This window comes from Ischnura elegans, chromosome 9, assembly GCF_921293095.1.
Source record: "Ischnura elegans chromosome 9, ioIscEleg1.1, whole genome shotgun sequence".
In the NCBI taxonomy this organism is placed as follows: Eukaryota; Metazoa; Arthropoda; class Insecta; order Odonata; family Coenagrionidae; genus Ischnura; species Ischnura elegans.
Window position 1 is genome coordinate 41,595,469 of NC_060254.1, and position 27,984 is coordinate 41,623,452.

General features: G+C 39.1%; 2 protein-coding genes across 4 annotated transcripts in view; one reads left to right on the forward strand and one right to left on the reverse strand.

The window, feature by feature from the left end:
• The window catches only part of LOC124165576 (tensin-2), a 297,177-nt gene that overhangs the window by 139,271 nt on the left and 129,922 nt on the right, over positions 1–27,984 (reverse strand). The window contains exons 1-2 of one of the 3 annotated variants that reach the window (XM_046543031.1): positions 26,145–27,882; positions 8,240–9,148 (exon numbers count right to left, since the gene is read on the reverse strand). The exons of 1 other annotated variant lie outside the window; for it this stretch is intronic. In XM_046543031.1, the coding sequence (XP_046398987.1) occupies positions 8,240–9,148; positions 26,145–26,186 (951 nt within the window). In that variant the 5' untranslated portion in view covers positions 26,187–27,882. Of the gene's footprint in view, positions 1–8,239; positions 9,149–26,144; positions 27,883–27,984 lie in introns of those variants that run through there. One more of the 3 variants, XM_046543034.1, reaches the window with a different exon arrangement.
• LOC124165577 lies at positions 466–4,183 on the forward strand. Its single transcript, XM_046543035.1, has 3 exons — positions 466–1,386; positions 1,544–1,950; positions 2,034–4,183. Exons 1-3 carry the CDS (start codon positions 1,257–1,259, stop codon positions 2,112–2,114), a joined length of 618 nt encoding a protein of 205 aa, XP_046398991.1. The 5' UTR covers positions 466–1,256; the 3' UTR covers positions 2,115–4,183.

Here is a 27,984-nt window from a genome sequence, read left to right on the forward strand (position 1 = left end):
CGAGCGCAGTTCCTCGAACTCTATTTATCTCCGATCGCTATCGAGAGGGAGATTCGAATGACCTCTTGCTGCAGTCAAGGGCGGCCTCAAAACGTAAGGAAAGCAACGAGGCAGCGCCAAAAAAGACGGCACGCTCCGATGAATTGGATGAGCGTGTTGGCCATTTGGAGCGAGGGAGGCCTCTAGTAGAAATACTCTTTCCAACACGACGTTAAAAGGTTGATGGACCTTTCTCGAGGGGAGCTGTATCAATTTTATCTATCTCTCGCAATTTTGAATGTCACAAGCTATTCAGAAAAAGAGAAAAGCATAATATTTACGAAGGCGCGAGGCAAACTTCGATATGTTGATATCAAATAGAAAAAGTCACCTAGACCAGGAATCGAAATACGACTTCCTTCGACTTAAAAGACCGAGTAGAAGATTCTAGAGAAGAAGAAAATTAACTTCAAAGTAAGGGCCATATTCCAGAACGTCACTCACTCCGAGTGATCACTCGTACTCATTCGAGTGACCACTCATTCTCGAAATGAGTGTGATTGTTGATCGGTATTCCAAGAACACACTCACACTCCACTCATTTGAGGGTCAGTATCGATACAAGTAACTGGGGATTGCTAGTTACTATGACGTGTTTACACAACAAAAATGACGAACGATAATAACCAGCGGCAAATATAAACGTAAATGAAAATGTCGACTAACGCGAGGTTTACTGATCAAGAGAAGGATTTGGTGATTTCGTTAGTGTTAAAGCATAAATCAATAATAGAAAATAAGAAAACAGACGCGCATACGTCTGCAGAGAAGAAAAAAGGCTGGATGAAGCTGGCAGAGGAATACAACGCGCACAGTTTCGTCCATAGGGTATGTTTGTTAATGCTTTTATAATAGATTCTATTAGCCGAGACGAAAAGAAAATAGAAATTAAGTCTTTGAGATATAATTATGGAAAGTGGATGGATGACCTACGTTAAGTCACGATCAGTTAAACATTATTATTACGATGAATACCTAGTGCTTATTGAACACTCACTTAAGTTATTATGCAATTGATGGACTGTGAATTATGATATGAGACATTCGTTTTCCTTAATTTAAATTCTTATCGTATGCTATCAAATACATGATAACAAGAATGTCTATTGAATTAATTTTTGTTTTTGCCTTAGCGTGAAGTCTCCCAGCTAAAAAAAGCATGGGAGAACATTTAAGCCCGAAGGAAGGCCACCTTAGCTAAGGAGGCACAGGAAAGAATGGGCACTGGTGGAGGGCCTTACACCAAGCCCCCCAATACTGATCCCTTGCTGGAGATGGCAGTGCCATACATTTCTTACCACATACCAAACACTGGGGATAGTGACAATATAGATTATGATAGTAGTGGTGAGATACAATAAACAAATTGTATTTTCTATATTTTTAGTCTTGAAGTACTTTTCTCAAAAGTTTTTGATTTTTATTGCATTTTTTAATTTAATTAATATTTTGTATTACCTTTACTTCTGTCTTGACATCTTTACAATGGCTGGAATCAACAAAGAAGGAGCTCCATCCCCCTCAAATGCCACCACCACCATCCATCCATCAACATCATCCAGTTCTTGCAAAAATACAGACACACCTACATCCATACTCTCACCAGCACCACTACCACCCTGTACTTCACCTCAGCCACACACCAATGCTAACTCTGAACACCATCCAGCAACCATCCACCCACCCACTAAAAGAGCCATAGTTAATTCTGAATTTGATGCCAGGACAAAAAGATGTAAAGTTATATGTGAAGGTGAAGAGGAAATATTGAAGATGAGAAAAGAGGCAGCCCTAATGGATATAAATATTAAGAAAATAGAACTTGAAATAGGAAATAAAAAATTGATTCACCAGGAAAAAATACAAGAAATCGAATTAAGAGATAAAATGGAGGAGTATGCTCTAAATCAGGTGGGTTAGTTAAAATTAATTAGAAGCGGAAAAATTGAACAGACACAAGGAAATCACCTTTTGTTATGAATGTTTCCTCACAGGCTATCCGGGAAAAAAGGAGATCAGAGTGTGGTTTACCACCTTGCACTACTGAATATAATAATACATCCAGCAAAATGTAACATAGTAAGACAATATGTGGTAAAAAAATAAATTGTATCTCTATATAAATGTTCTTCAGTCTCCAGTTCTACTTTCTGTTCAGTCTTTCTTTCAGTTATACTTTGTCTCCAGTTATGCAGCTGATGATTTAATATGTTGATTGCAATATTCATTTTTAATAAATAAAATTCTCTTGATTTTCCAATCTATTTATTGAATCAGAAATACTGTCTACGATTTACAAAAAATCACAGCCAGTCCCTCTAATTATGGAAACCAAATTAATGGCATTCTTTTGAGCATACTATTTACGCTCTATTTCAACGTGATAATTAAAATTGAATGAGCAGTTTAAATTTTAATAGCACAGAAAAGAAATAAGTTATGGAGAAAAATTTGCATAATTAATGTTAGGCATGAATATTATTACTAAGAAAGGAACTGATTTTCACAAGACCAAGGGGCAATTTGAGTTAGCTTGAGTAAATATCAAAGTAACAACTATGAGCTATGCTATGACTTTTGCGGCATATACAAACCCACGATTTAGAAATCTAAGTATCATGCATCCTTTAGCAACCATAATACTTGAAGTGCACTCTTGCTCATGCACGTACAGTCACACTTGTAATCCAACAAAATGAACCTATAAATTGCTATGTACTATTTTTTCATCCTAACCACTCCTATATTATCTTTCTCAACGTTAATCCTTTATGACCTCGCTACATTTTAGCCAGGGCAACAGATAACTCTGCTTTGTATCAGCTAGCTATGCTCAATCAGGAGGACAAAATATATTGATGCAGTCATATTTAATGGAGCAATCATTAGTACAATGGAAGAAACATGGTTAACTGAATTCTTTCATATTTTTTCTAAATTGGAGATAGTGAACCATCAGAGTGGATGTTAAAATAGCTATTATTCACTATAAAATATTTCTTCAAAGGAACTAATAAACAAAATATACATAATTGTACTATAAAATGTTTATCACCTGCATAGATCAATGATTCGTGGCCTATCTCATCTATTAAAATTATGCGATCAGCTTAAGTTAAATCGAGGATTGAAGAAATATTTTTCCAAAGGTCACTGACAATCACATGTACTTCAGTCCGCAATTTTCAAAAAGGATTTCATGGGTATGGCAATCCTCAAAAAGCAACCTAGGTCCATTCAAATTTCTTTTGTAGATGAGTGATTACCTCAACAGCTTTAAAAAGTGAAAACATTGTTTTATATACATTTATACATTGTCATCAATGGGCCATAAGATACCAATTCTTACAAAATAATCTAAGCAAATCTTTACAGCTTCTGGCACAATAATCTAACAATAATAAGATCAATTAATGAGCTAATACCCTACTATCCATACAAAAAAAGATAAATTCCTAGTACATAACCTTTATTTTCAAGATATTCTAATGGAATAAATACACGACATGAAGTTTGCAGGCTTAATAATTGAAGAATTATTGAAGTGGAATATCCATATTAAGAAGTTAGTTCAAAAATTGCAAAAATAGGTCATATATTTCCTTTCAGTAATATAACTTGATAAAGTGAGTGGTTTTATATTCTAATTCTGACTCATTTCTAGCTTTCCTATGTTTTTCTCTGTTAAAATCCCTGAACACTTAAAAATTAAACATTTCTATTCAGCAGATCATCTGAAAGTAAAGGTAGGCAATATCATAGGTGTATTACTACGCTCAATACTTACTAGTAGGAAGTTTTACAAATCATTTTAGACTGGTGAGTGTAACACACACATAAATTGGAGCATATATTTTCAAATTCATATGAACTAGGGAGCGTCATAGACAGCGATGTAGGTTTCAAATAATCAAAAAAAGGTGTGAAAGAGAAAATTGTACACTAAATGCTTTCCTGAGCATTAAGTACATACTTAGGAAAATGTGAAATTTGTGTAAATGTCAATTGTACTCTCAATAACCAACTGGCATACCTACCCAGTGGATGAGAGGGTGGGTGAGCTGCATGCTATAACCTGGTTATATTATATCACAATAGATTCAAGTCTACTGAATAAGTGAAAATATCCTGTGTATTTAAATAGGTACCCATTAAAAAAACTAACCTTAACAAACGTTGATATTTTTGATAGAATAATTCTGAATAAATCACCACAAACAACCTAGGACAAGACATGTGAAGTGAAATAAAAATTCTTCTAGATTTTTAACGCCATATGCACCACCAAACATAATGTGATATCCAGCAATTAATAATTTTACCAACTTAAAAACAACAAATGGCTACAAATCGTAGAAACACTAATGTCTAAATTGCTACTGGCACTGGCAGTTAAAGAATGCTAAGGTGTGGGGTCGAAGCTATGGGGATGATGAAAACTCTCACCATTTTTTTTGGGAAATCTAAATCTAGCGCGGACTTCTGTCGTTGAACATTTACATATTGTTATTAAGATCCCTTATTCGCCAACTTTCAAGAGGAAGAGCTTCGTTACCATTAACTTGCAAATAATCGTCGAAATCGTGGAGATCCAACCAACTTTTTACCCATCCAACTTTCGTTCAATACCCAATGGACATTGAAAATTAATAAGGTTTCCTCGTTGTATGCTTCGATACACAAATTGTATACATTTATGATCCAATAGGAGCAAGGAACAAGGAAAATAAACACTATCCTGTAACATCAAATATCTTCTCTTCACATCGATGATTTATCTCAATTTATAAACAAATTCATGAGTATTATAAAACGATAATTCCTATCAGAAAAGGAATGCATATTCGAAGGTCCACTGACAAATGCTACACACAGTATGTTACAATAGCAGTAATCATAATCGATCATAATCACTAGATTTTGAAACCTTGATGACATGAAAGAAAGTAACGTGAAACCTAAAACTAGTCCAAAACTAAAATCTTAGCCACAAGTACACAAAAACTTAATAACTATTGCTTCATTGCACAAAAATATATTCAGTAACACACGATCACATTACCACAAACACTGTTGATTAAGCTGCAATCAGTCGTTCTGTATGCACTTATATTACTTGAAATAGTGAATTGACAACTCAAAATTTGTCGACAAGCTAACTTCCTATGACAGAAACGCCAATTTGGAACGAATTCATATTACCTGCTCATTTCACACTGACAAAGTTTAGTTCATGATTACCTGTAACATTTTAATACATTCCTTAAAGCTGAAAGTCTTTGAGGATACTTTATGTAAACCTATTTTAAGATAAATGTGATTCGTCTGGGGCTGTTCGGCGATCTGTTTACTTGACGAAAACAATAGCAAAACTTTAATAGAAGACTCGCGGCAGTGAAGAGCGGTAAATTTGAACCTCGACGCGAGAAGTTAATTGAAAATATATTTCTTCGGGGAATATTAATGATGCATTACATGTCATGCAGAGGGTCAAAATACTTTTATATTACTTTAATATCATCATACTTTATTAACAGAGGTTTATATGGTCATTGTAGGTTGATTTAAAAATCGCAACCCAAGCCGAATCAAAACCAGACAGTAAGGTCTCCGTAATGTTTCAGATTTATTTCGAATATGAGTCGATAACATAAGTAAAATGGTATCAAAATTTGGATTAGTATTTCCGGATTATATATTTACTATATCACATAGATTTCCATTCATAAAATCGGTAATTATTATCTGATTATAAATTATGCCAAATCACGGACCCGTGGACACCATGGGGTATCGGAAGGAACGTTAGTTGAACTTAATTAAAACGGCTGACGCCTCTAAACTAAGTTATATTTGTTTAATCATGCTTTATTTAAATCACTGGAATGAAATTTTGTTGGTGGATATCGTTTTACTCCCAATATTCCGCTTTAAATATGCGAGGTGCTAACGGCAGACATCTTGAATTTTGCTCACTCCATTTGAGTGATCACTCGGAGTGTCCAACACTGGTCACTCGTTTCCGAGGGCAGTCCGAGGGAGCAACGTCACTCGAGTGACGTCTTGGAATACCAAAGTAGCGACCGAGTGCAGTTGGAGTGACGAGTGAGGGAAATCAACACTCGAGTGACGTTCTGGAATATGGGCCTAAGTTATCCAGGATTTTATTATACAGTGGTAATTTCGCGAAGGTTGACGGTGATAGGAGATGGACTACTGCAAAAATGTCTTCGGAATCCTAGACAGGGGAGTAGTCTCTACAGACGCCCATACAGCCTTAGATCTGCGGTTCAATTTTTAATCCAAGCGGGTTTCACCATTTGAGCATAAATGAGAAAAGATAAAGAAATCAGGATCTCTCGGCACAGGAACAGCGATGCAGTATAGGATATGACATAATAGCTTACCCATAATCAATTCTTAAAGTAATTCACCGTAACTTATTAACTTACGGCGATCATAAACAAATAAAAAGTTGAAGCTGAATCCATGTACGACATTGTACGTATAGCTGAAAAGGAATGAACCACTGACATATGAGGTCGATAAAGGAAGTTATAGTAGAGTGCTAAAGGTAATGTAAGATATGAAAAACATATGTTCTGAATCTTAATTTTCAGGTACTCTATGATTACTTGACAATTGAAAGGATAAAATTTAAGTAATTAATGCCGCTAACAGCACCGAAAAATCTGTCTGATCATTAATAATAGCCCAGTTTCGAAACAATAGGTATGAACTCACAGCTACAGGAAATCCACTGATGAATAGAAAAAATTAAAATGGCAAGTATGCCCCACCATTCTTTACTGAAAAACAGTTTAATCAATTCTCTTCTGGAAACAAACTCTTATTTAACATTTTCACCACTTAATGTAAGATTCACCATACACTGCGAACCATTTTTATTCACCACTGATGTGAATACAGATCACAAAGATCGTCAATGACAAACATTCTGATAAAAACATTGCATGTAGGTAACCCTAAAGAAAAATAGAAAATTGAGAAGAATACATATTTCCATGCGAACCACGTGCTTACTATTCGTGCGAAACTAACATCTGTACACAACGTGCGCTACAACAGTCAATGGAGAAAAGGATGCTTCCACTTGAAAAGAATAGAGATCACAACTAACTAGTATTCACATACAAATCAATGCCTCGGGAAATCAAAAATGAGATTCACTTATCCGCCACCCTCGTCCCCATCATCACAATAAGGAATGAAAAGATGGAATGCACGTTAGACGGTAGACATGACGGCATGCGATGAGTAACCAGTCATCATAGTTAGTACGTTTTTTTCTCACTCATCCCAACACAGAACGTAGAACTGAGGGGAACAAGGATGGAGCAAAAATGCTCAGGACCAGAAGTGTGCCAAATGTACACCAGAAGAGGTATCAGCGAACCCAGATAGTACTTGCGCTCCCATATAGATACTCTAGAACCAAAAAGAATACATGAATACGTAGAAGAGTTGGCAAGTATGTCCAGACCTGAGAACAATACTTGATACCTCGTGATCACTCGATTACCTCAAAGAATACAAAAAGAGTATGAGTGAAATATTACTTATTCATATGAGGCATCACACCCACTCGACCGGTCTTATTTCCTGGCACGAAACTCGTTTAAAACTTAGGCCATAATTTTTGAATTTTCGGATTACATGGACTCTAGTCAGTAATCAACCGTACCTCGAGTACGAATATTTTAAATCAGCATTTTCTCCGAGGTAAAGTTTTCATATTTGAAGTAACGCTGATAATTTGAATGCTACTTTCTACACTTGAATCAGGAATATTTCAAGATGATGGCCGAAGTTATTAACACGTGAGGAAATCAAGCCAAAATACGATCGGCCAGGAAGTATGCGACCTCTTAGCGAGGCATTTTTCTATGTTTTAGAGTATCCACACGAATATGGGTGCTCGGGTACCTGTCAGGGTGTTTGAGCATCTTTATAGGTATTCGGATACCATCTTGTTAACCGAATACCAACTGGATACTCAAATAGCAATGCTTGAGTACAGTGGGCACACTGCAACGCGGGACCAACTCCGGGGTACGTGAAACAGTTAACATATACACTGGGGAGCACGTTATGACTGTACACACGGTTACGTAGTTATACGAGGATGACCAGTGGATGGATGCTGGAGGGTAGTTAGTGGCACTTTTTCGTGGCTTACCGGGGCGGAATCGATAGCGGAGGCTGACGCAGCGTTCGCGGCCGCTACCGGAGGCGGTTGTTGTCGCTCTTGTTGCTGCTGTTGTCGCAGCTGATTTTGCTGTTGTTGCAGCTGATCGTGCTGCTGTTGCAGCTGATCGTGCTGTTGTTGCAGCTGATCATGCTGTTGTTGCAGCCGATCGTGCTGTTGTGGCGGCTGATCTTGCTGAAGTAGCAGCCCTTGCCTCCTGGATCGCAACCACAGGCGGTGGATGAGCAGGGAGGTGTCGACGAAGCGATACCTCGCGTCGAGCGAGGAGGGGAAAAAGCCGGGAGAGGAGAATGTGGGAGACATGGAGCCTATCGAAGATGATGCAGATGGACGTCTTTGGTCAGAGGGCTGGCCATTATGTTTCCCACTGCTCGGGGTCGGTGACGGTGAGGAACTGCTTGAGGAAGGGTGCGGCGATGGTGGGGACAGGGTCGGAGAAGGCGAACGGGGAACTGCACCATCGTCCGGGGTGGATGGCGCGGGCGACACTGGGGAAGGCAGGGCACCCGCGGTGGCAGTCTCCTCGGAGGGAGACTGAGGGGTGCCCGGGGAGCTTTCCGGGCCGTTGGACATACTGGGGTCGCACCTTTGAGCACGGGAGCCCACGTGGACCCCAGCGTCCACCTCGGGTGGCCTCGCGGGGATACGATCGGAGGGGTATAGGACGTCGGGGGGCAGCGGCCGGGTCGCCTGGAGTTGGGTCGTCAGCTCTCGCAGAGGCGTCGCGGCGGTCGCCGGGGCTTTGGTTCGTTCGCTGGGATCGGCGCGTCCCTTGTCGTCGGTGGTCGTGGGTTCGTCGCGGGGTTGCCGGCGTCGCCTCGGCGGTGTGTCGCCTCCGCCGGCACCCTTCCCCGGCTCCGTCGTCGGGGTGATTCCATCCTGTTGGCAACGGAACACGGGATCCCACTGATAGACGAGTGCGGCTGCCGCTTGAACGCGGGCCAGGCGGACAGCGGGGTCGAGGCGATCCCCCCTTAAGACTCGCATCCCGGACATCGAGAGACAGACACTGCGCGAAATAACTACGTCCCAAAGCTTAGAATCAATCAACACTACCATGAGATTACTTTAGTTTACACACACATTAGCGATGAAATCGTTTAATAGCACATCTACAGGATTTCTGATGCAATACTTCCAATGGCATAAAAGACTAGCAAAATAACTAGGTATTTTACCTACTGGCTACAACTGATTTGGGTGTTAATACTAAATTTGACAACAATATGACGCGGTAATGGCAAATGATATTCATGTAATTTTTCGTAATAAACTATTTCCGCTAAACAAACTTTCGAACTAACTTGTTTCCTTTTAAAACTAGACTGGCCACACGTAGTAATTTAAATGAACAAATATTAGAAGATAAAGGATGAAAATATTTATCAATACAATTTTATCTGCGCAGAAAGGAACGAACTACCCGACGCCGGAGACACAAATGGGACCTGTACTGGCATCTACGAACCAGAGCGGATATGGTTTTCCGCATACTATTTAATAAAGAACGCGATTATTTGCAGGGAATAATAAAATTGCAAAAAATGAGTAATCAAACACGATTATTATAATCATACTGACCACAAGATAACAAGTCTCTTTTTTGAGAGATTACCCACGGGCCTCGTCGTCTTTTGAAAACAACACGGAAGCGTTTAAACCGTAATTATCATGATAAAAGGAATTGTGGGTAAAATATCAGCGGAAGTGAACGAGAGTTACATACGCAAGAGCTTTTTACTTCTTCAAAGAAAGATAACACAGTAAATCCTTTTATTATCTTTTTCGCCAAAGAGATTTCGATAATTTTTATTTCCGAGACAATGTGCACATAACCATTAACCACGCCTGCTACACCTTTTCTAAAATTCCTGATACACCTTTATAAAAATTCCCCGATAGTACAGTAGTGGATCCAGGAAAGGGTCATGGGGAGGCTGGATTGGGGGGGGGGTGGGCTAGAGGGTACCCTCCCAGCAATAGTGAGTGTACGAAAAAAAATACCATTTTATTTATAGTAAATTGGATGCCCCAGGGGGGATATCCCCCCTCCTACCTCCCAGACCCTCCAGGTAGATCCCGTAGCCCTCCTCTGGACACGTCACAGCAGAAAGAGACATTTCCAGGTAGTATTATGCTTAATATTTCAGCTTTCAAATTTATCGAAATCCTATGGTAACATTTTAAAAAGAAGTGAAATTCATGATAGTTTCTTTCGCTTTTAACAGTTGAATTTAAATGCATAATTGTGATTATATGATGAACCTGCATAAACCTATATTCTAAGAATGGCTATCATATATTAGCATCAATCTCAGAAGTTAAAACACGGAGAGGAAAAGCAGGCACACGAAGAGGATAGGAAAGGAAAATTTTCCATTATTAAAAGTAGGTAACTAATTTCTACAGCTACGAAGATTTTGAAGCGGCAGCTATGAGATAAGCATTGCTAATACACTTGAATACAGCTATGAAAGTCAGTTATAGCCGACTAACCTTTCATTACTCTCCGCTCTGCAAGTACGGAAACACTGGATAAAATAAATGAGGATAAAGTAGCTTTGAATAAACTTGCATTATAGCTATTATAGCTATAGTATGAAGCTAAATTAGCACCAATAAATAGTGAGAAAAATATACCGATTCAACTTTCCAGACGTATCGTAATGGTGACGAGTGACAACATACCCGATATTTAAAATTATTAAAAATAATATTAGCATGGAGGACATAGAGGAGAACAAAATATCGATCTTTCGACTGGTCGACCAACACTTTGAACGATCAAGTGTGAAATATCTCATCTAACATTTTGACCTTACTATTTTTTATTATATGGTACTTCGCGAAAAGACGCACGTACCGCATGAAATAGCTTATTAAAAATCTTTAGTTTAACACTCTCAGGTAAACATTTTCGGCATCAAAAGAATGAAGCGAGATGAATATATGATACGAATTGTTATTCCGCTGTATTAAGAGAGGGATTTTGATAAATTTTAATTAATATCGCCACAATTTCAAGTAATAAGACTGAAAAAATATTGCATGGTTTTTATTTTATCGTTTATTAATATGGAATTTCCAAAACTTAGGGAAAATTTTATAATTTTTACTATAAATCGATGTATAGTGCTTTATATAATTTCAGTCAGTGATTCATTTACTCTTATCTATGATTATTCACTTTTCTATCAAAATTTAAACAATATTAATTCTCGGCATAAAATACTTATTTTCCAAAATCATCGTTAATATTTTAGAAAAATGTTAATTAAATAATTTTACTGCTTTAAAGATCTTAAAAACCGACTATGGTAATAGCACCTGGTGTCATAACTAAGAATTATTTCAGCTCCACGCGCAGGAAGCATGATTGGTATTTAAATTCAAAAGTTTAAAAAAATATTTTGCGCGGAAAGTTACCATTTTTTACTCGTATACGACTAATACGCTAAATATTCACAAAATACAGCCTGATATGCTTCCGTTATTCATAACACAGGCACCTGAGCCAACCCACAAGCATTAATTTCTTTCTTCACACAAAACAATTTATTATCCTCCTCCATCCTATTATTTTTATCTTCTAATTCTGAAAGCTTTTCCTTGAAGAGTGTGACCAAAGATGTCGTAGTCAATCACTTTCTTGGGTCTACTTCACGATTAGTTTGCAGTGAGTAATTGTTAATTCTGATTTATTCTCCAATAATAAAAGCAGACAAATGCATCAGTTAATTTTCCAAGGCCATATATGGGTCAATTCCACGCAATCAAGGCCACTGTAATTTTCCTTGGCCATTGGGTTGTCCGACTTGGGTGGGGCTGTATCATCGGGAGAAGTCTCGTGTGCTAACGTTGCCAGCTTTGCAGAAGTTTTTACGAGATTACCAGAGCAAGCTAAAATTATTCTGACAGTCTACAGTCTAATGAGCCTCCGCGGAGACAGCTGATACCACGGAAATGTATGAGATTTGGACTCTGGACTTGTGCCAACCAAGTTTCCAACCGAGAATACCAATACCAAGTGAAAGTCATCCGTTGGTCAAGTGTGTTTGAGGCTACCGTCCAATGGGGCTACATAGAAGAGCTTATTCCATCTCTTTCCATCCAAGATTCCATTCTTATTCCGGAAGATTCCATCTCTTAAGAGCTTGATTTATGATCTCTCGATCACTTTATCGCTTTATCCTCGATTTCGATTTATGCTCTTCGATCGTTTTATAAATACGTCCGCAGCGCTGCGACTAGCGCAAAGAGACTATTTATTCCCGATATTTGCAAAAGAGTCATTGCATTCGAGACATGAAAAGTTTAGAATGCAATAGATTATATAATTTCGAATAAATAATTTAGGTTAATAGACCTAATTACAGCTTGGAAAAAGATTTGATGCTTTCCTAGCAAATCACGTGGGTAAATTTCTCTCGGGTTTCCCTAATTTTATGACACTATATCGTTAGGGATAGCTTAGGTATTGGATCATTCACTGGACCAACAATGGTTATCTACTTCTAGGTTAAATAAAAAAATGCTGAGATGCTTTTATCGCTGGAGAAACTTAGCACGAAAAAATAAAATAAATTCCGTAAGTGCCTATTACCTTCGACATTTCAAAGTCGGGGAATTTTTTTTTAAAAGCAGCACTGTTTTTTGAAAAAAGATTGACGAATTAGAAGAAAAATAGGGAATAAATTCTGCCCTACCAAGAGGATACTGAGAATTATTCACACAAAATGAGCTACGTATTTAAAAAGCTTTCTCTTGAAGAAAAAGAACTAAAACAATAAGTATAAGAGCATGAAGGGCGACCCTCTTCATGTTATGACCGTTAAAAAGTGGCACGTGGAAAAATGACTTTGACTACCCGAGCTAACAAAGAATAAAACACTTGAATTACTTCCGGTAAGGCCTTTCTTATGTGGTCGTCCCACTGACGAAAAGAGACGGAAAAATCTCCTAATTTTCACACGTGAGCACGGAATCAGATCATCGTTTCTTTTTTAGGAGCGGAGGCAGCAATGGGCGTCGCCTTGCTAAATAGGTGGGCGACGCTAAGAAGAATTACGGCATTGGAAAACGTGCGGAGGCGTCGTTTTCCCTCGCTCCAAACGGCGAAACATCTGGAATTTGACCTTCTGGGTGAGTCCACTCCTTCGTCATACGCGCTTTATATTAAACGGTATTTTCCCAACAGAGTTTCCTTCTGTAGGCTGCATTTTCCGGGTTTCACCGCGTCGTGGTTGCGTTGGTGACAACAGTTTCTCCTGCATTCCAGCAGGCGTCTTCAGGTCGAAGTCCTAACTTCGACCTAAAGACGCCTGCTGGAATGCAGGAGAAACTGTTGTCACCAACGCAACCACGACGCGGTGAAACCCGGAAAATGCAGCCTACAGTACCAGCGCACCGCGGAAGCCTTCGCACCAGAGTTTCCTTCGTTGAAGCCGTCAGGAGGGACAATTTTCGTATTATCAATTCAATGTTTTTGCGGCTACAGTCATCCCAGAGATAGTTCATCTAGACTTAAAATAGATCTCGATGTATGTATAAGGGTTAGTTTTATGCGCCCTGTATGCAATTTTCCCATTTGCAATTGAATTCTTTAGCGGCTTCAGCCTAGTGATAGCCCATAATTAATCTAGAGTAAAAATATATCCCGATGCATAAGGGGTTAGTTTCATGCGTTCTGTATTCCATTTTCCTACTCGCAATTTAATAATTCTGCTGCTAAAGCTAAGGCCTTTAAATGGTTCAAAATTTACCTAAATATTTCTTCGTGTGAAAGAGTTTATACGCATTGTATTAGACAACATTACACCAAAGGGTTTCCTTCGTTTCAAACGTGAGATGGGACCACTTTATAACGGGCAACTTTTTCAACCAAAGCGATGGTTCTAAAAAATAATCGACGGTTAATTTTACAACGTTTTGAACTATACGATTTATAATAAACGGGATTTTCCATAAGAATGGTATTCGTTCCAAAAGTAAGATTTTTTAGTAAACTTATTATTTAACAATACTTTTACCTTAAGCTATAAGGTTCAAAACATTCCATAACTTGCGGTATGATATTTTCTTATGAAAGACTTTTTGTCATAATCATTGAAATCATCGATACTTTCCACAGAATTTACGCTCGTATGCGACTTGCGAAAGGGGTATTTTGGTAAACTTGTAATTTAAGACTACCATTTTATCCACAGATATTGGCAAAAGTAGTGGCGGTTCCATAAAGCATGTTTATTTATTTCTAGTGAAAATATTTTCCCAAATAAAATTATTTGCGATTAAACTGGCATTAAACTGGTTTGAAACAGCGATTATTATCCCAGTCGTTCAATAAATCAAATCATGAAAGAAAAGATATCAACCTTAGATTAGAGGCTGAAGATGACAAAAAAGAATATTTCTCATGGCAGAAGAATGTTTAACCACCTCACGTTTCCAAAACATAAACGCAATTATACATAGTTTGTTCAAAGTAATCCACTTAAAATCTGCCATGACTCGTAAGTTTTAGTATTCATTATAAAACTTTTACGGAACCGAGAAACATTCGACCCAGTCATGACGAAATATTTTTATGTGAGGCCATTGAATAACCGTAAAAACTGGGTCTTGGTATTTTGCGGCTTTAATAAAAGCATATTCATTAGAAGAGGATATTCTATCACTAAGTTACTTAAAATAAGGTTCCCTTAATTTTCACGGTCGTTTGAGTAAAATAATGCCTATTCAATACTAAATAAATCAGCATAGTCAACGATAGAGAAGACACAGTTCTCTTTTTTAACAAAGTTAGCAGGCTAAGTAGGGTTGAAATGAGAACGAGAGAAGATAAGAAAAATGTGGGAGGGGTTTAGCTTCAAAAAGGATCAAATCAACTGCCGAAGTCTTATAAATTCACCTCGCGAGCTAAGTATACGGCAAAAAGGACTTCCATGCTTTCCAGGTCAAACATGGTAGGAGGGCAAAATACAGGGCAGCAATACGATTAAGAGGATCCTGATACTAAACAAAGACCTGAAGCACTACCCACAAAGCGGAAATGGTATGCATAGGTCAAGCGCCTCATTGACACGAATAAAAGGATATAAATATTTCATCTTTATTTTGGAACGCTACTACTATATTCGCCGATACAGTAAACAGCATTTTAACAGAATTTATCCCACATTTGAAGGTGATGACAGGCAATTAAGCTTCTGGTCAATGTTAAAGACGAATAAATGATTCAAATAATTACCGCCATTGGAGGGCTTGAAAGGCTAATTGAATCGCAACTGAGTTTGAATGGCTTATAGAAATTATACAGCATTGGTTTCATGATTATTACTAACATCAGAGACGTCGTTATCAAATCATTAGTCAAATTAAAAATAGTACATCCCAACATTAATAGTTCAAGAAGACGTAGAATATATGAAATAATTATACACAGGCAAATATAAAAAATTGTATTAAAATCCGAAAATCCAAGCGTGATGTAGTGGAATTTTTCCATATTGAAATAAACACTTGCAATTTACCACGATCGTGAACTTTTATTCCAACCTAGGTTTCTATGTTGTAGTAGCATCGAAGCCTCGGTCGGAATAAAAGTTTATAATCTCGGAAAACTGCAAATGTTTCTTTCAATATATACAATTCTATTAAGCATTGACAGCGCATGGATTATCATTAACCCCTTCCCTGATTCGGACGAGATATCTCGTCCTAAGAAGACGCGCAAAAACTGACGCGGCCGAGTTAACTCGTCCTATGTCAAGTTTGCTTCTTCTTTCGTGATCTGGACGAGATATCTCGTCCCCTTATTAGAAGTACGTAGTTTTGCCGCGAGAGTGCATACGTGTCTTCACAATGCATGATATCCTGCAAACTTCTCCGTTTTTTCGAGGTCCAAAAGAGGGGAAAATCTATTATTTCTCACAATGTTTATGTTTCTAAACCTATTGTATGTCGAGATGTGATAAGTGAACAAAGAAACATATTTAATGCGTTTTATAAATAACTGCGAGGACTTTTCACAGAGTTTTTATCATTCGTTGGAACAGCCGAGGTGAGTCGCCAGACAAGTGCCGTCTTGCTATTCTGAAGGTCGCGCGTTCGAATCTTGCTATCGGAAAGGATGTTGTAATATTTTTATTCAGTAAATAAATTGATTTGAAACATTTTATATACACTACCAAGCAAAACTATCATTACTTACTCTTCAGTGTAGTCGACGGGACCTCGTAATAAATTACGTCCAAGCTGCTATTCCAAAGGTCGCGTGTTCGAAAGACATTTCTGTAAACTACGTAACAGAAGTCGGGAACTTTCTGATAATGTTCTTTTTCAGCAATATGGTGTCAAAATCTTCGCACCGAAAATCAACTTGCTCAGTGATGTTTTATTGTCTTTTTTCTTTATAATGACCAACTATATCTTTGTTTTTTAGTTTTCCGTTTATTATTTAGCTACAAATACAACTGATTATTATTTCATTTCTGTAAGTTCGTCAATATTTGTGACCGTGCATAGATTTGAGATGGAACCTTCGGCTATTCAGCAATTTCTCCCTTCCAGGGAAGACATATTTTCTATCTTCCAACCCCCTTGTTTATCCATCCCTTCTCTTCATCCATTGTTCTCTCCCCTCCGCCTTTCCTTGCACTGTCTAAGGACTGTCGGGGCCGCCCTTTCATCCTTTTCATCCTCCTCCCCTCTGATCTCCCTTTCATGCAACCACTGCACCCTCATCGGTTTTTCCTCACTGCCCTCCACTTTCCCTTTTTATTGCCGCACATGACCCAAAACACTCTTTCTCACCATTTTTCCCTTCCCAATGCCTCTGACCCTCATGTTTTGGTTTCTTTGCCTCGGTCCTTTTACCACTATCTGTTTTGGGTTACTTACACTCCTTTTCCATAAAATTCTAGTGTCAGTTCTACGGAGTCTTTTGGAGTGTTCACAGCTAACATTTTTTTCCTCTGCGAATTACTGTACAAAGAGCTAGATTCGGCATAAAAACTATTGTCCTCTACAGTCCATCACTGTGGATATGTCTGGTCAACAATCATTTATACCGGGAAATGCACTACTCTTGACAAAGACTTCGAAAGTAAGCCAATGTCCTCCCAAGTGGTATTGTCACTTATGAAACCACCATTTGAAAAAGGGTATTGTGTCACAACAGACAATTTTTATACCTCTCCACAACTAACCGAGGAACTAGTTTCTCATTCTTGTGATAATTATGCGTGCATGTTACGAAAGGGGATGCCAGAGGGGCTGAAGAAGAAAAAAATGAAGAAAGGAGATGTGGCAGCTTTCCGTAAAGGAAAAATTTTGGTTCTTCCCTGGAAGGACAAGAAGGAAGTAACGTTACCCTCTACAGTTCACAACAGGGAAATGAGAGAGGTGCAGAAAAGGGGGGCAGTGGTTATGAAACCAAAGGTAGTCATCGATTACAATGAGACAATGGGGGGTGTTGACAGGGTAGATCAGCATTTGGCTGACTATCCAATCTCAAGAAAAAGAGGGAAAAAATATTATAAAAAATTATTTCTTCATTTGATGGAAATTTGCTTTTTGAATTCATATGTTTTATATAGAAAAACAGGTGGTGATAAAACACATTTGCAATACAGGCTGGACCTATAATAGATAAAATGATTGAACTGTACTTCCCAAGTGTTCCCTCCCCTAAGGCAGGTAGGCCACCTGCAAAAGCCCATCCCCTCCCAATTACCGAGAGGCATTTCCCAGACATAATCCCACACACGGAAAATAAGTCAAACCCAACTCGGAAGTGTGCTGTGTGCTCCCGAAAGCGAGATGCGCGTGGAAAAATGGTGAGGAGGGAGACTGTAATGTGGGTCTTTGCGTTGCCCCTTGTTTCAAAGTGTACCACACAAAAATAGACTTTTAGTTTACATAATATTTTACTGTGTTTCAAATTTTGAGTTTATATTAATATTTTTCCAACTCCATCGTCTGTTTTTATAGTGAGTAATTTTTGTGACTATATTTATTGTGAAATATATTACTTGATTTTTATGCAGAAATACATGAAATTTTTTAAAAAGTGATATAATAAGAGTAAATTTTAAAATAAATGACTTCGTAAAACACTTGAATGAATGTTATTTATTTAATATCTACCTGTAAATAATTAAAAAACGTAATAAAATAATATGACATTTTTTGTGATGTTTGTTGAGAAATATCCGTCAGTGAAGGGGTTAAATGAATAGGGGTGATCATAAACGAAAATATTTATCGTTAATGCGATTTTGGTGAATATGGGTAAATAATTATTTTTAAGGTAAAAAGTTTTCATTGCCGACTTTAATTAATAATTCACCTCTAGCTAATCAAGAAAAAAATCTCCAAGCGTAAATGGAAATAAGCGATACCATTCGAAATTTTGAAACTGATAGCAATTTCCCTCAAACAATTTTTAAGATAAACTTCATTAAACGCTTGGACCGCCAAGCTGATTTTGAATAAAACATTAGTGTAAATGGCAGAGTCACTGGTAAGGTTCGAGGATATTCAGCCATGACTTTGGAATGATTTGCATCTTTCCACCAAAGGGCTTTTTGCTTTGCAACAAAACACACAATATTTAGATACCATTTCTTGAAAGTGACATGAAAAGCTTAAAGCGCGTCGTAAATATGAAATTCTTCCACGAAAAATCGCACCTTACTCGAAGCTTAGGACTCGTTTTGTTCCAAATAATAAACGTTTACATTAATAATACACTACTTCTAAAACTTCTGGTAATGACTCGACTACCACAAGTTGGCTTTACCCACACGTGCAATAATATTTTGCCTAAGTGAAGCAAGAGATTTGTTTTCAAGCAGTAATGAGTGAGAGAGAAATAGATAGCGGTATAGGACAAGGCGTATTATGAAAAACCTTGGCCTTCAGATGATGACCTCACAGTCATAATCTAAGATATAATTTATCGGCACAACATGAAGAGAATATATGAGACTAATGATAAAACTTATAAACTATCCTTGGCCTTCAGTGAAGTGCTAGGTCATTCAAATTCTTGTTCTCCATAGTCAGAGTAATTCGAGGAAGGTTAAATTGAAGATATAAACCAAAAGAGAAGGATTTTAGTCATCATATCTCTTACGACTGAATTTATTGTACCGATTCCATGATTGTCTACACTCGTTGCGTTAAATTTTTTTCTCAGAATAGGAAACATCCCCAATTAATTGAAAATTTTGAAGTGAATAATAAAATATCGCTTACTTTGAACATATCCAACAAACCCATCCCTAACTTTTAGTCTCATAACAATGCCACCCTCTTAGCCGGCTGCAATATTACCGCAATGCTAGCCGGGTGAAAATTTTGCGAATTACAAAAAGATCGGGGAGTAATAAACAAGAGCCGGTCTCGCTAAGTAAGGTCACGTTACTTCAAATTAGAACTCAACAGTCAACGGTCTGCCGCGATTGAGAAAAGAGTTCAGATTAGTAAGCGACATTTATCGTCATTAGCACGTAACAGATTATGATGGTCTCTCACACAACTGCAAATTAATTTCTACAAGAATAGCCAAACTGCCATTTCCCCGACAACGCTGGTGCTCCTCAGCGACAAAGAAAGATACAAAGCAGTGCTGTTTGACTTATCCCACGTCAGCAATGTGGTCAATTGAGACAACTTGTATGAATCGAAGCCAATTCCAAGCCATATGTAAAGGGTATATTTTGATGCCCCTGCGTATTTCCAACCCACTTACCCCCACCGCACTTACCCCACACACTAATTTAATTTTTATTGACGTTTTAAAGACGATAGCTCCAGGAATGATTTCCAAATCTCCCATCTGGCATTTCAACATTTACCAAAAGTGATTTTTCCCCACCACCTTTGTTTTCTCCATTAATCGCAGCCCTTTTTACTCTACAAAAGAACATTGAGATTTGAAAATAAAACCTAGTTTCCACGTGACGTTAGCGACCTAATTTCGAAACGAGAAGTGACTTGGAGCGAAAAATCACTAAAGAGTCTCTGATCATTTTTTTCTTGATTTTTTAATGAATAATACCATTTTAACCTGATCAAAATGATTCAATTAACTCGAGGAATTTTTATCTATGCTTCAAGAGGCTTCCAAAATAGACGAAAAGCGAAGGCAGTCTCGAATTTAGCGGAAAAAAAGGCCATTTCGGCCCAGAGTTATGAATTTAATATACAGCTATATGCTACCCCTTCGGCCTCAATGGACGAGAGGCAGTAGGTGTCAGAACAGGCTGTTTAACTGTGCATATACTAAAAAAATATGCGTTGGTAGAATGATTTGATTACAACCTACGCCATTTATCATTCGAGGAAAAAATTAATACCTAAACCTATTCGTTCGGAAAATATCTCCTTGAAGTTTATGCCGGACCTTTAAGTATATTGCAATCCTAAAATGATGTTCTCTGCGTCTCTATGAAAATAATTTGTCCTAAAATTCTAACGCATTATAAGCCTAGTCTCCAAAGTGCTTAATTTCTAAAATTTTTGGTACCACAACGCGTACCCACACATGGTTTTCAAACCAAAGCCCCCCCTAAAAACTTCCGATTTTTTCAAACTTTTAATAAAAGTGACAAATGAATCATGTTTAACAACACATAAAAAACGATGGTAATTTCAAGGACCTATTACCAAGGACCAAGGACCGTTGTATACGGAACTCACAAATGATTATTCCTAATAGTACCCCATTAAAATACAGTACCCAATTTTCCGTGAAAGGTGCCGTAACGCCGTTCCGACCGAAATTAAGCACTGCCTCCAAGTCTATAGCGGCTCCCAACTTAAATCGTGTAAATGCTTTGAACATCTCCCTGTTCAATCAAATACTAATATACCTAGCTCTTTGAGTACCGACCCCTAAATACCAGACACAGCAAGCATGAAATGACTGCCGCGAATAAAGTTAAAACCAAAGTATTACCGCAACGTCACAATGAGTGTCCCTCTCACATAATCCACAACACGTATTGGCGGGGTTCCTGCAAGTGTAGCAACCGAGCTTTCGACCATTCTTGTCCAGTGAGAAAAACCGGTTTGTTCGTATCTCCCGCCACTCCCTCGTGTCTTGTCACCAGAGTTCGCTCCAAGCGATGGCTCGGAGGCCGGAGAGATGCTGAGCATTCGTCCTTGTTTACCCAAGCACTTCCACGAAACAAGTCACGCAGGAATGAACAATTCAGCGCAATTGAAAACGCGCCTCCGCGAGTTAAGGGGACGCCGCGGCGGCTTCTTATGCGCGCCGTCCGTGTGGCGTATTCCCTCCCCGGCTGGCGGCAAAATCGTCCCAGCATTCCTTCGCCGCCGACTCGAAAACGACGGTTGGCGTGGCGACAGAAACCGAGCCAAACTTTGCACGCTGTGTCATGAGCGAGATATGCGCTATGAAGATTTCTATCTAACCCAAATGCCTGTCTACACGGTGTATTAGGGAGCGTCCATAATTATGTGAGATGATCTTGGCGATTTTCGTATCCATCTCCCCCTAAGTGAAATATCGCGAGATTTTGCTCGACCTTTGACTCTTCCTCCGATCTCAAGTAAGATTGTTCAAAATGCTTATTTTCAGTGTAAATACGTGAATCTATGCTTCATTGCGTTGGTTTTATTAAGAAAAACAAATTGTTTAGCTATTTTTATTTAAGATTAGTTAAGACTAGTACTTAAGATTACTAAGATCGCAATTTTACACTGTTTCTTGCGGAAAAAAATTAAGTGTTACTCGCCAGGACCTCTAAGCGCCACGTGATATTCGTCGAGAATCGGCTTGACCCCCTCCACCACTAAACGCCTCACGTAATTAATGGATGCCCACTTAGCTCGTACAATTCAATGTCTACATGTATAAACGCGAGAATGAACGCCAAAATGTACCATGTAACAACCCAACTAGTGCGAATGCATGAACAGAAAATGGAAACCGTTCTGATATGGTTCATGCATTCGTACATGCTCCGTTCCGGTCCACCAAAATCATTCATGCGATCAGACATAAACCCGTACGTGTTAATGTATCGTGGTTTAAACAAAGTTGGCAGCAGCGATTTTAGAAAATGCACAGCTTTTCGTGAAACTCTTTGCCGCGCATATATAATATTTTGTATTATCCCAAGAAAAACGTGAAAAAAATGGAAATCACTGTCAAGTTTTACACTAAATGAATTTTTAACATGCAACAGAGTGGAATATGAAATAAATCATGGAGAATCCCATGAAAAAGGAGCACACTTCCTTCTACGCAAGATTTCATGCGTAAAATATGATGACCATAATTAGATCTTCGTGAAACTTGGCACACGCAATTGATTTTTCAGTATCCTAGGACTAAATGAACGAATATAAATCACTGGAAATGCAGGATATAGGAGCACAATACACTTTAACCAGCAACCATAAGGAGTATGATATTAATTACGAAATAAATCTAATACAAAAGATGAAAAAAACTTCTTTTAAGTAAGAATCAATATTTAACATATGATAATCAATTAAATATGTGAAATTAGGTGATAAAATTCTTCGATGACAATGAATTGGTAAGGATGCAACAATGGTGTGATTCATACAATGCAAAAAGAAAAAAAAAAAAGATATAGGCGATATACAGAGAAGCATAATAACTTGTCCAGCGGAGATCTAGGAGCAGTGTAGTGGGACAATAGAGGAAAGGATAACGGACATTGATGAAGCAAATGTATAGTCAAATGGCAGAAAATAATATAAGGGCATAGAATATTCCATTCAGAAATGATGATGGCATGGCCCATGAGTGGCTATCGGCTAAAATGTTATCACAAATATTGGACTCGTTTCCAGTTCCTTATCGTCGTCATTAACGCTATCGCCTCATCGCGAGCTGACAATCACGAAATCACATTACAGAGGGCGTATCCGGAGAGTTATTCACGGTGGATCAATTCCATTAGCTTAAGGCTTTCCCCTTCTTCGAAGGAGCAATCAGGCTAAAAGTGAACCCATCCATTAGCATCAGGAAAAGTACCCGCTTCGCAGTTTGACCACAGACAAACGCAAAGACGTTAGTACATGTAAGCGGATGACTAATAATGATAAATACGAAGATGAGAAAATAACAAAACTTTCAAGGTGGCTTTGACAAATTTATGCCGCCATATATTAATGCATGTAGTAATAATAAATAATTTAGTAATAGATTTTGGATTTAATAATAGATAATGCATGTAGTAATAATAAATAATTTAATAATGGATTTAGATTAGAATGAATTAATTTTAATAGCCAAAAACAAAGTGCTCGACATGGATCTACAGTGATTTAACGGCTACAACCGAAGCTGTTTCTGTGAAAAATAGCAAATATATGAAGTTTTTGACTCACTAAGAAATTTTATCTTCAAATATCAAGGGCTGCATTTCGGCTATTAACAAAAACCAAGGGACCCATATGGATCTACAGAGATTTAACGACTATCACCGAAGCTTTTTCAGTAAACAGTAACAAATAAATGAAGTTTTAGCCACACTACGAAGATCCTCTGACTAAGCAGCGGCATGATGATGACTTTGTGTGTCAAAAATACTCATAACTACAGAAGAAGAATGGCAGGAAATAATTAATCACGTAGTTACGTAATTACAGTTTAAAAAGATTGAACCGTTTCTTCAAATGGCATTCCGAGAAAGAGAGTTAAAATGAGTCACTTATGGGATTAATGACGATTTGTTATCATGGTTTTCTGCGAAGAATCATTCTCACGCACAGCGACAATTTTTATCGCTCAGATGCAATTATTGGTACAAAAACTTTACTCTCTCCATGAGAATACCAGTGTGGTTATTGGTATAGTGAAAACAAGTTCAGCTATACAAGCCACTGGTGTATTCAAAATGATATGGGATAATTACACCCATTCAAACTTTAAAAAGAAAGAGCTTCCCTAAGCTAAATCATAATTAACACTTTGAAACCGAACATAATATATAGTTTCTAATTCACTACTTGGTGAAAGCCATTAGGAAATAAATATAAAATTATTTAAAAATGCAAGTATTATGTACACCAAGGATGAAATTCGTTATGAAAAAAATCATTTGCCTTACCCGGTAATCGAACCCGGATCTCCCAATTGCCGGTCAGGTATTACCACCCGGAATAAAGACGGCTAGTGGTATAACTGGTAGCATACCTGACCATAAATAGGGAGATCCAGGTTCAAATCCCAGCAAACCCAAATGATTTTTTCATTGCGAGTTTCATCTTTGGTGTACATAAACTTTCATCCGTGCGAGTGTCTGCGTAAAAAGTCACTTGTTCTATATAGTACTTAGGAATGCAACGCAATGTTGCGCTGAGACCAAATACTTTTCATATACATATCACCTAATTCCAGGTTTGCTTTCCATTATTGCCCACTAATCTCAGAATATCACCCCAACCCCAAATCATGCCTGGGTCCACATCTACCACGCACGAGGTATCGTTTTCGGATCGTTTAAAAGAGCCACGCAATTACGCTTAAAACTTCGAGCTTAAGTGTTTCAGATGGGGATATGTTAACAAGGCATAGAGAAGCGAGACAAACTTTGGAGCGGCGAAATGACGCCGAGCCAAGTCATGTTTGAACTACACGCCTTATCTGTGTGAGCGCGAACACACCCCGGCGAGGGAGATTTCCTCTCGCCAAGGTAGGCAATGCAAAAGCAGAGCGGGGAAGCAGTGCAAAAGCAAAGCTGGTTGACGAAATAAAGAACAGAAGTGGCGGAAAAATAATTTACTGCGAGGAGACCGTTTTATGAGAGCACCGCGACCTTTGACACGAGAGGATTACGCCTACCCACGCATGCAGACCGACACTATTATCTCTCTCTCACTCACGCTCACGTTTCTTCGCGATTTTGTCGCGCCCAAAAAAACAGATGACGACACTCAAGCGTGCGATTAGGGAGTGGGAACTTAAGCAGGAGACTCTTGCCTCGTTTCCACTACGCTCATCTTACGCTGTTTAGTCACAACCATTGTTACATTTCGCATGAACTGAACTCTGGAAGGCGACTTGTAGTCGAACATACACCATTCTTTTCTATAAAATGTCCACTTTCTTTTATAACCATTTAGTTTAAAATCTTCTGCTATTTTCACTTTTTGCGATGGATATGGCTGTTAACTGCCAGCTGACACCAGTATCTATTAATGAAATAGAGTGATTGGAATAAGGGGGAAGCCAAAAGATATTGTTTTTGCAATTTTGAGTAGAAAACACAAAAATATCAGGCACAGCAGATTGATTTAGTTTTGTAAGCAATGAACATATGACCCGCAAATGTATAGAAGTGAATTCAATTTTAAATGAAAATCTTATTTCAATGTTTATTTGCAGCCCAAATGGTAGATATCCTTGGAAAACACAAGTAAAAGATTCCTAACCAGGGCCAGTTGATCATAGTGAATTACGTACTTTTAATCGCAATTTCGATGTTAGCCATGTGACTGCTGTATCAAAAAAAAAACATTTTCATTGAAACCAATAGACCCAAAAACTATCCTGATATTCATGTTCATTAATACCAGATTTAAAAAATCTTCATGATGATAGTTTCTACCGCTGGAAATGCTCGAGATGCATTGGTCATGTCTATCTATCAATGTGAAACGTACGTAGTGGAAACGAGGTATATACATGCGGGTAGGGAATAGTATGCGAATTGAAAAAAAGCGTGACACTGCTGTCATGCGCGAATCGCAGCAGCGATCGCGTTCCAGAGAAGAAGAAGCCGAGAGGCACACGACATAAAAGCGGCACCGCGACTACAACAGCAACAAAAAAAAGCTCGATACCACACACTTCTTGATTTACCTGCGTAGAATCACCCCTCTTCCTCATCACTTTCTGTCTCATTCCCTGGACAGATCAGTCCTTGAACTTTGGCGACACGCGACACACGACATCCAGGTGATTCCTCGACGATCTTCTTGAGCCGAAGGCCATCGGAATGCAAAAAACTACACCACGGGAACGTCACTGCTCGTCACTTGAGATGATGGGGGGTCGATGAGCTAGACTGCAAGCCAGCCGTCATCCTCCAACTTCCTCCTTTTTACTCACCACCACACCACATTAACGTGTTTTGGGACCAGGAATGGATATAGCAGGCACGGGAGAAACCACCAGAAAGAAAAAAGGAACGAAACACAACTCGTAAAAACGTGGAACACGAACTTGAAACTTAAGGAAAGTAAGGACGACAGGAGGAATTCTATCAGCACTCAGTGTGGATGGAGGGTTGCATAAATAATAAACACCGTTCCAAGAAGCTAACTCCTTGAAAAGAACGTATAAAATATAAATCTCGCGGAGCTATTGGTCAAGAGTCAGTATCGCTATGCCATCGTTGAACTTGGCGATGCTCGTGTTGCGGCAGACGAAGCTCCACTTGGGCAGCGGAGTGGGGCGTTAGATAAGGAACTCGAGATATGAAGACCTGGTGGGATGGGGAGTGAAGGGGAGGGGAGGCTCAAGTCTGCATCAAGGTAAGGCCGAAAGGATCGGAGCGAGTCGAACGGTGAAGAGAGCAGTTGGATGGCAGACAGGAGAGTTTAACGGGAGCGATACGCTGACTCGATGGAGGGCATTGTGGAAGGCTTAATGGCTAGAAGGGGGAGTGGTGGGGGGAAAACAGAGGAAAGCAGTCGCGGGCCGAGCCGGTAGATCACAAGACGCGGACCGTGGATAGCACGTGCCTCTACGTATTGGTTCCACCGCTGGTTTTTACCTCCCACTAGGTCTCCCTAAATCTTCAGCACAGGAATCCGCCGATCCGGAAAGAGTTCACACGGGGAAGGGGGATACGAGCGGTATGCCTATTAGAGCCTCCGCCGGTAAGGTTCCAGCACGCGGCATTTGGTCGAATATCCCCACTGGTATATCGATTCGCCCAACCCTTTAGAAAACCCACCACAATCCACAGGAGGAACACAAGTCGGCTTGTGCCCGGATGTGTACTTTATTAACTACTCCCCGGGGGGAGACGGGCCCTTCAAACCCTTTACGAATCCCACCCACAAAACCCTCGTGCCCTTTTCAAAAGGACGCACACCAACGCAGTCCCTTCACACGACACTTGCACCGAGATCCCTCATTTCCCACCCCTTCCAACCCTATAACTTCTTTCGTGTCCTTCCCCAACTCTGAAGACACCTCCGTGGCCAATGACTACAGCTGCGGGATCATACACACGCGATGGAGTGGATATGAAAAGGACAAAAAAAAACGTAAACACGAAATCCGAAAAGGTGGGCAAGGGGGACGAAGTTGTGGGGAAGGTGGAGGGGGGGAAGGGGACGAAAACAAATGAAACACACCACGCGGACGAGAAAGGTGGACCACAAAGCACTATTTTGTCGAACACGCAACGGTCTTCACAGGTAATAAGCTTGCGATGTGCAAGAAATGAGTCGCCGGGAAGAACTCACACGGACACGGGTTCTCTCGAAAAGTCTTCTTCTTCGTTCAGAGTCGAGAGCTGGGACCGCTCTAACACTCCGCGCCGGGGCCTCAACCAACGCTCCCCTTCCTCGAGAAGTAACTGCCGTCGCCTCACAAATACACAAACACACTCCGCGCGGGACACGGAGAGAGAGAGGCGAGGAACGAAAGGAGAATGGGAGAGAAATAGCGAAAGGGAGAGAGAGAACAC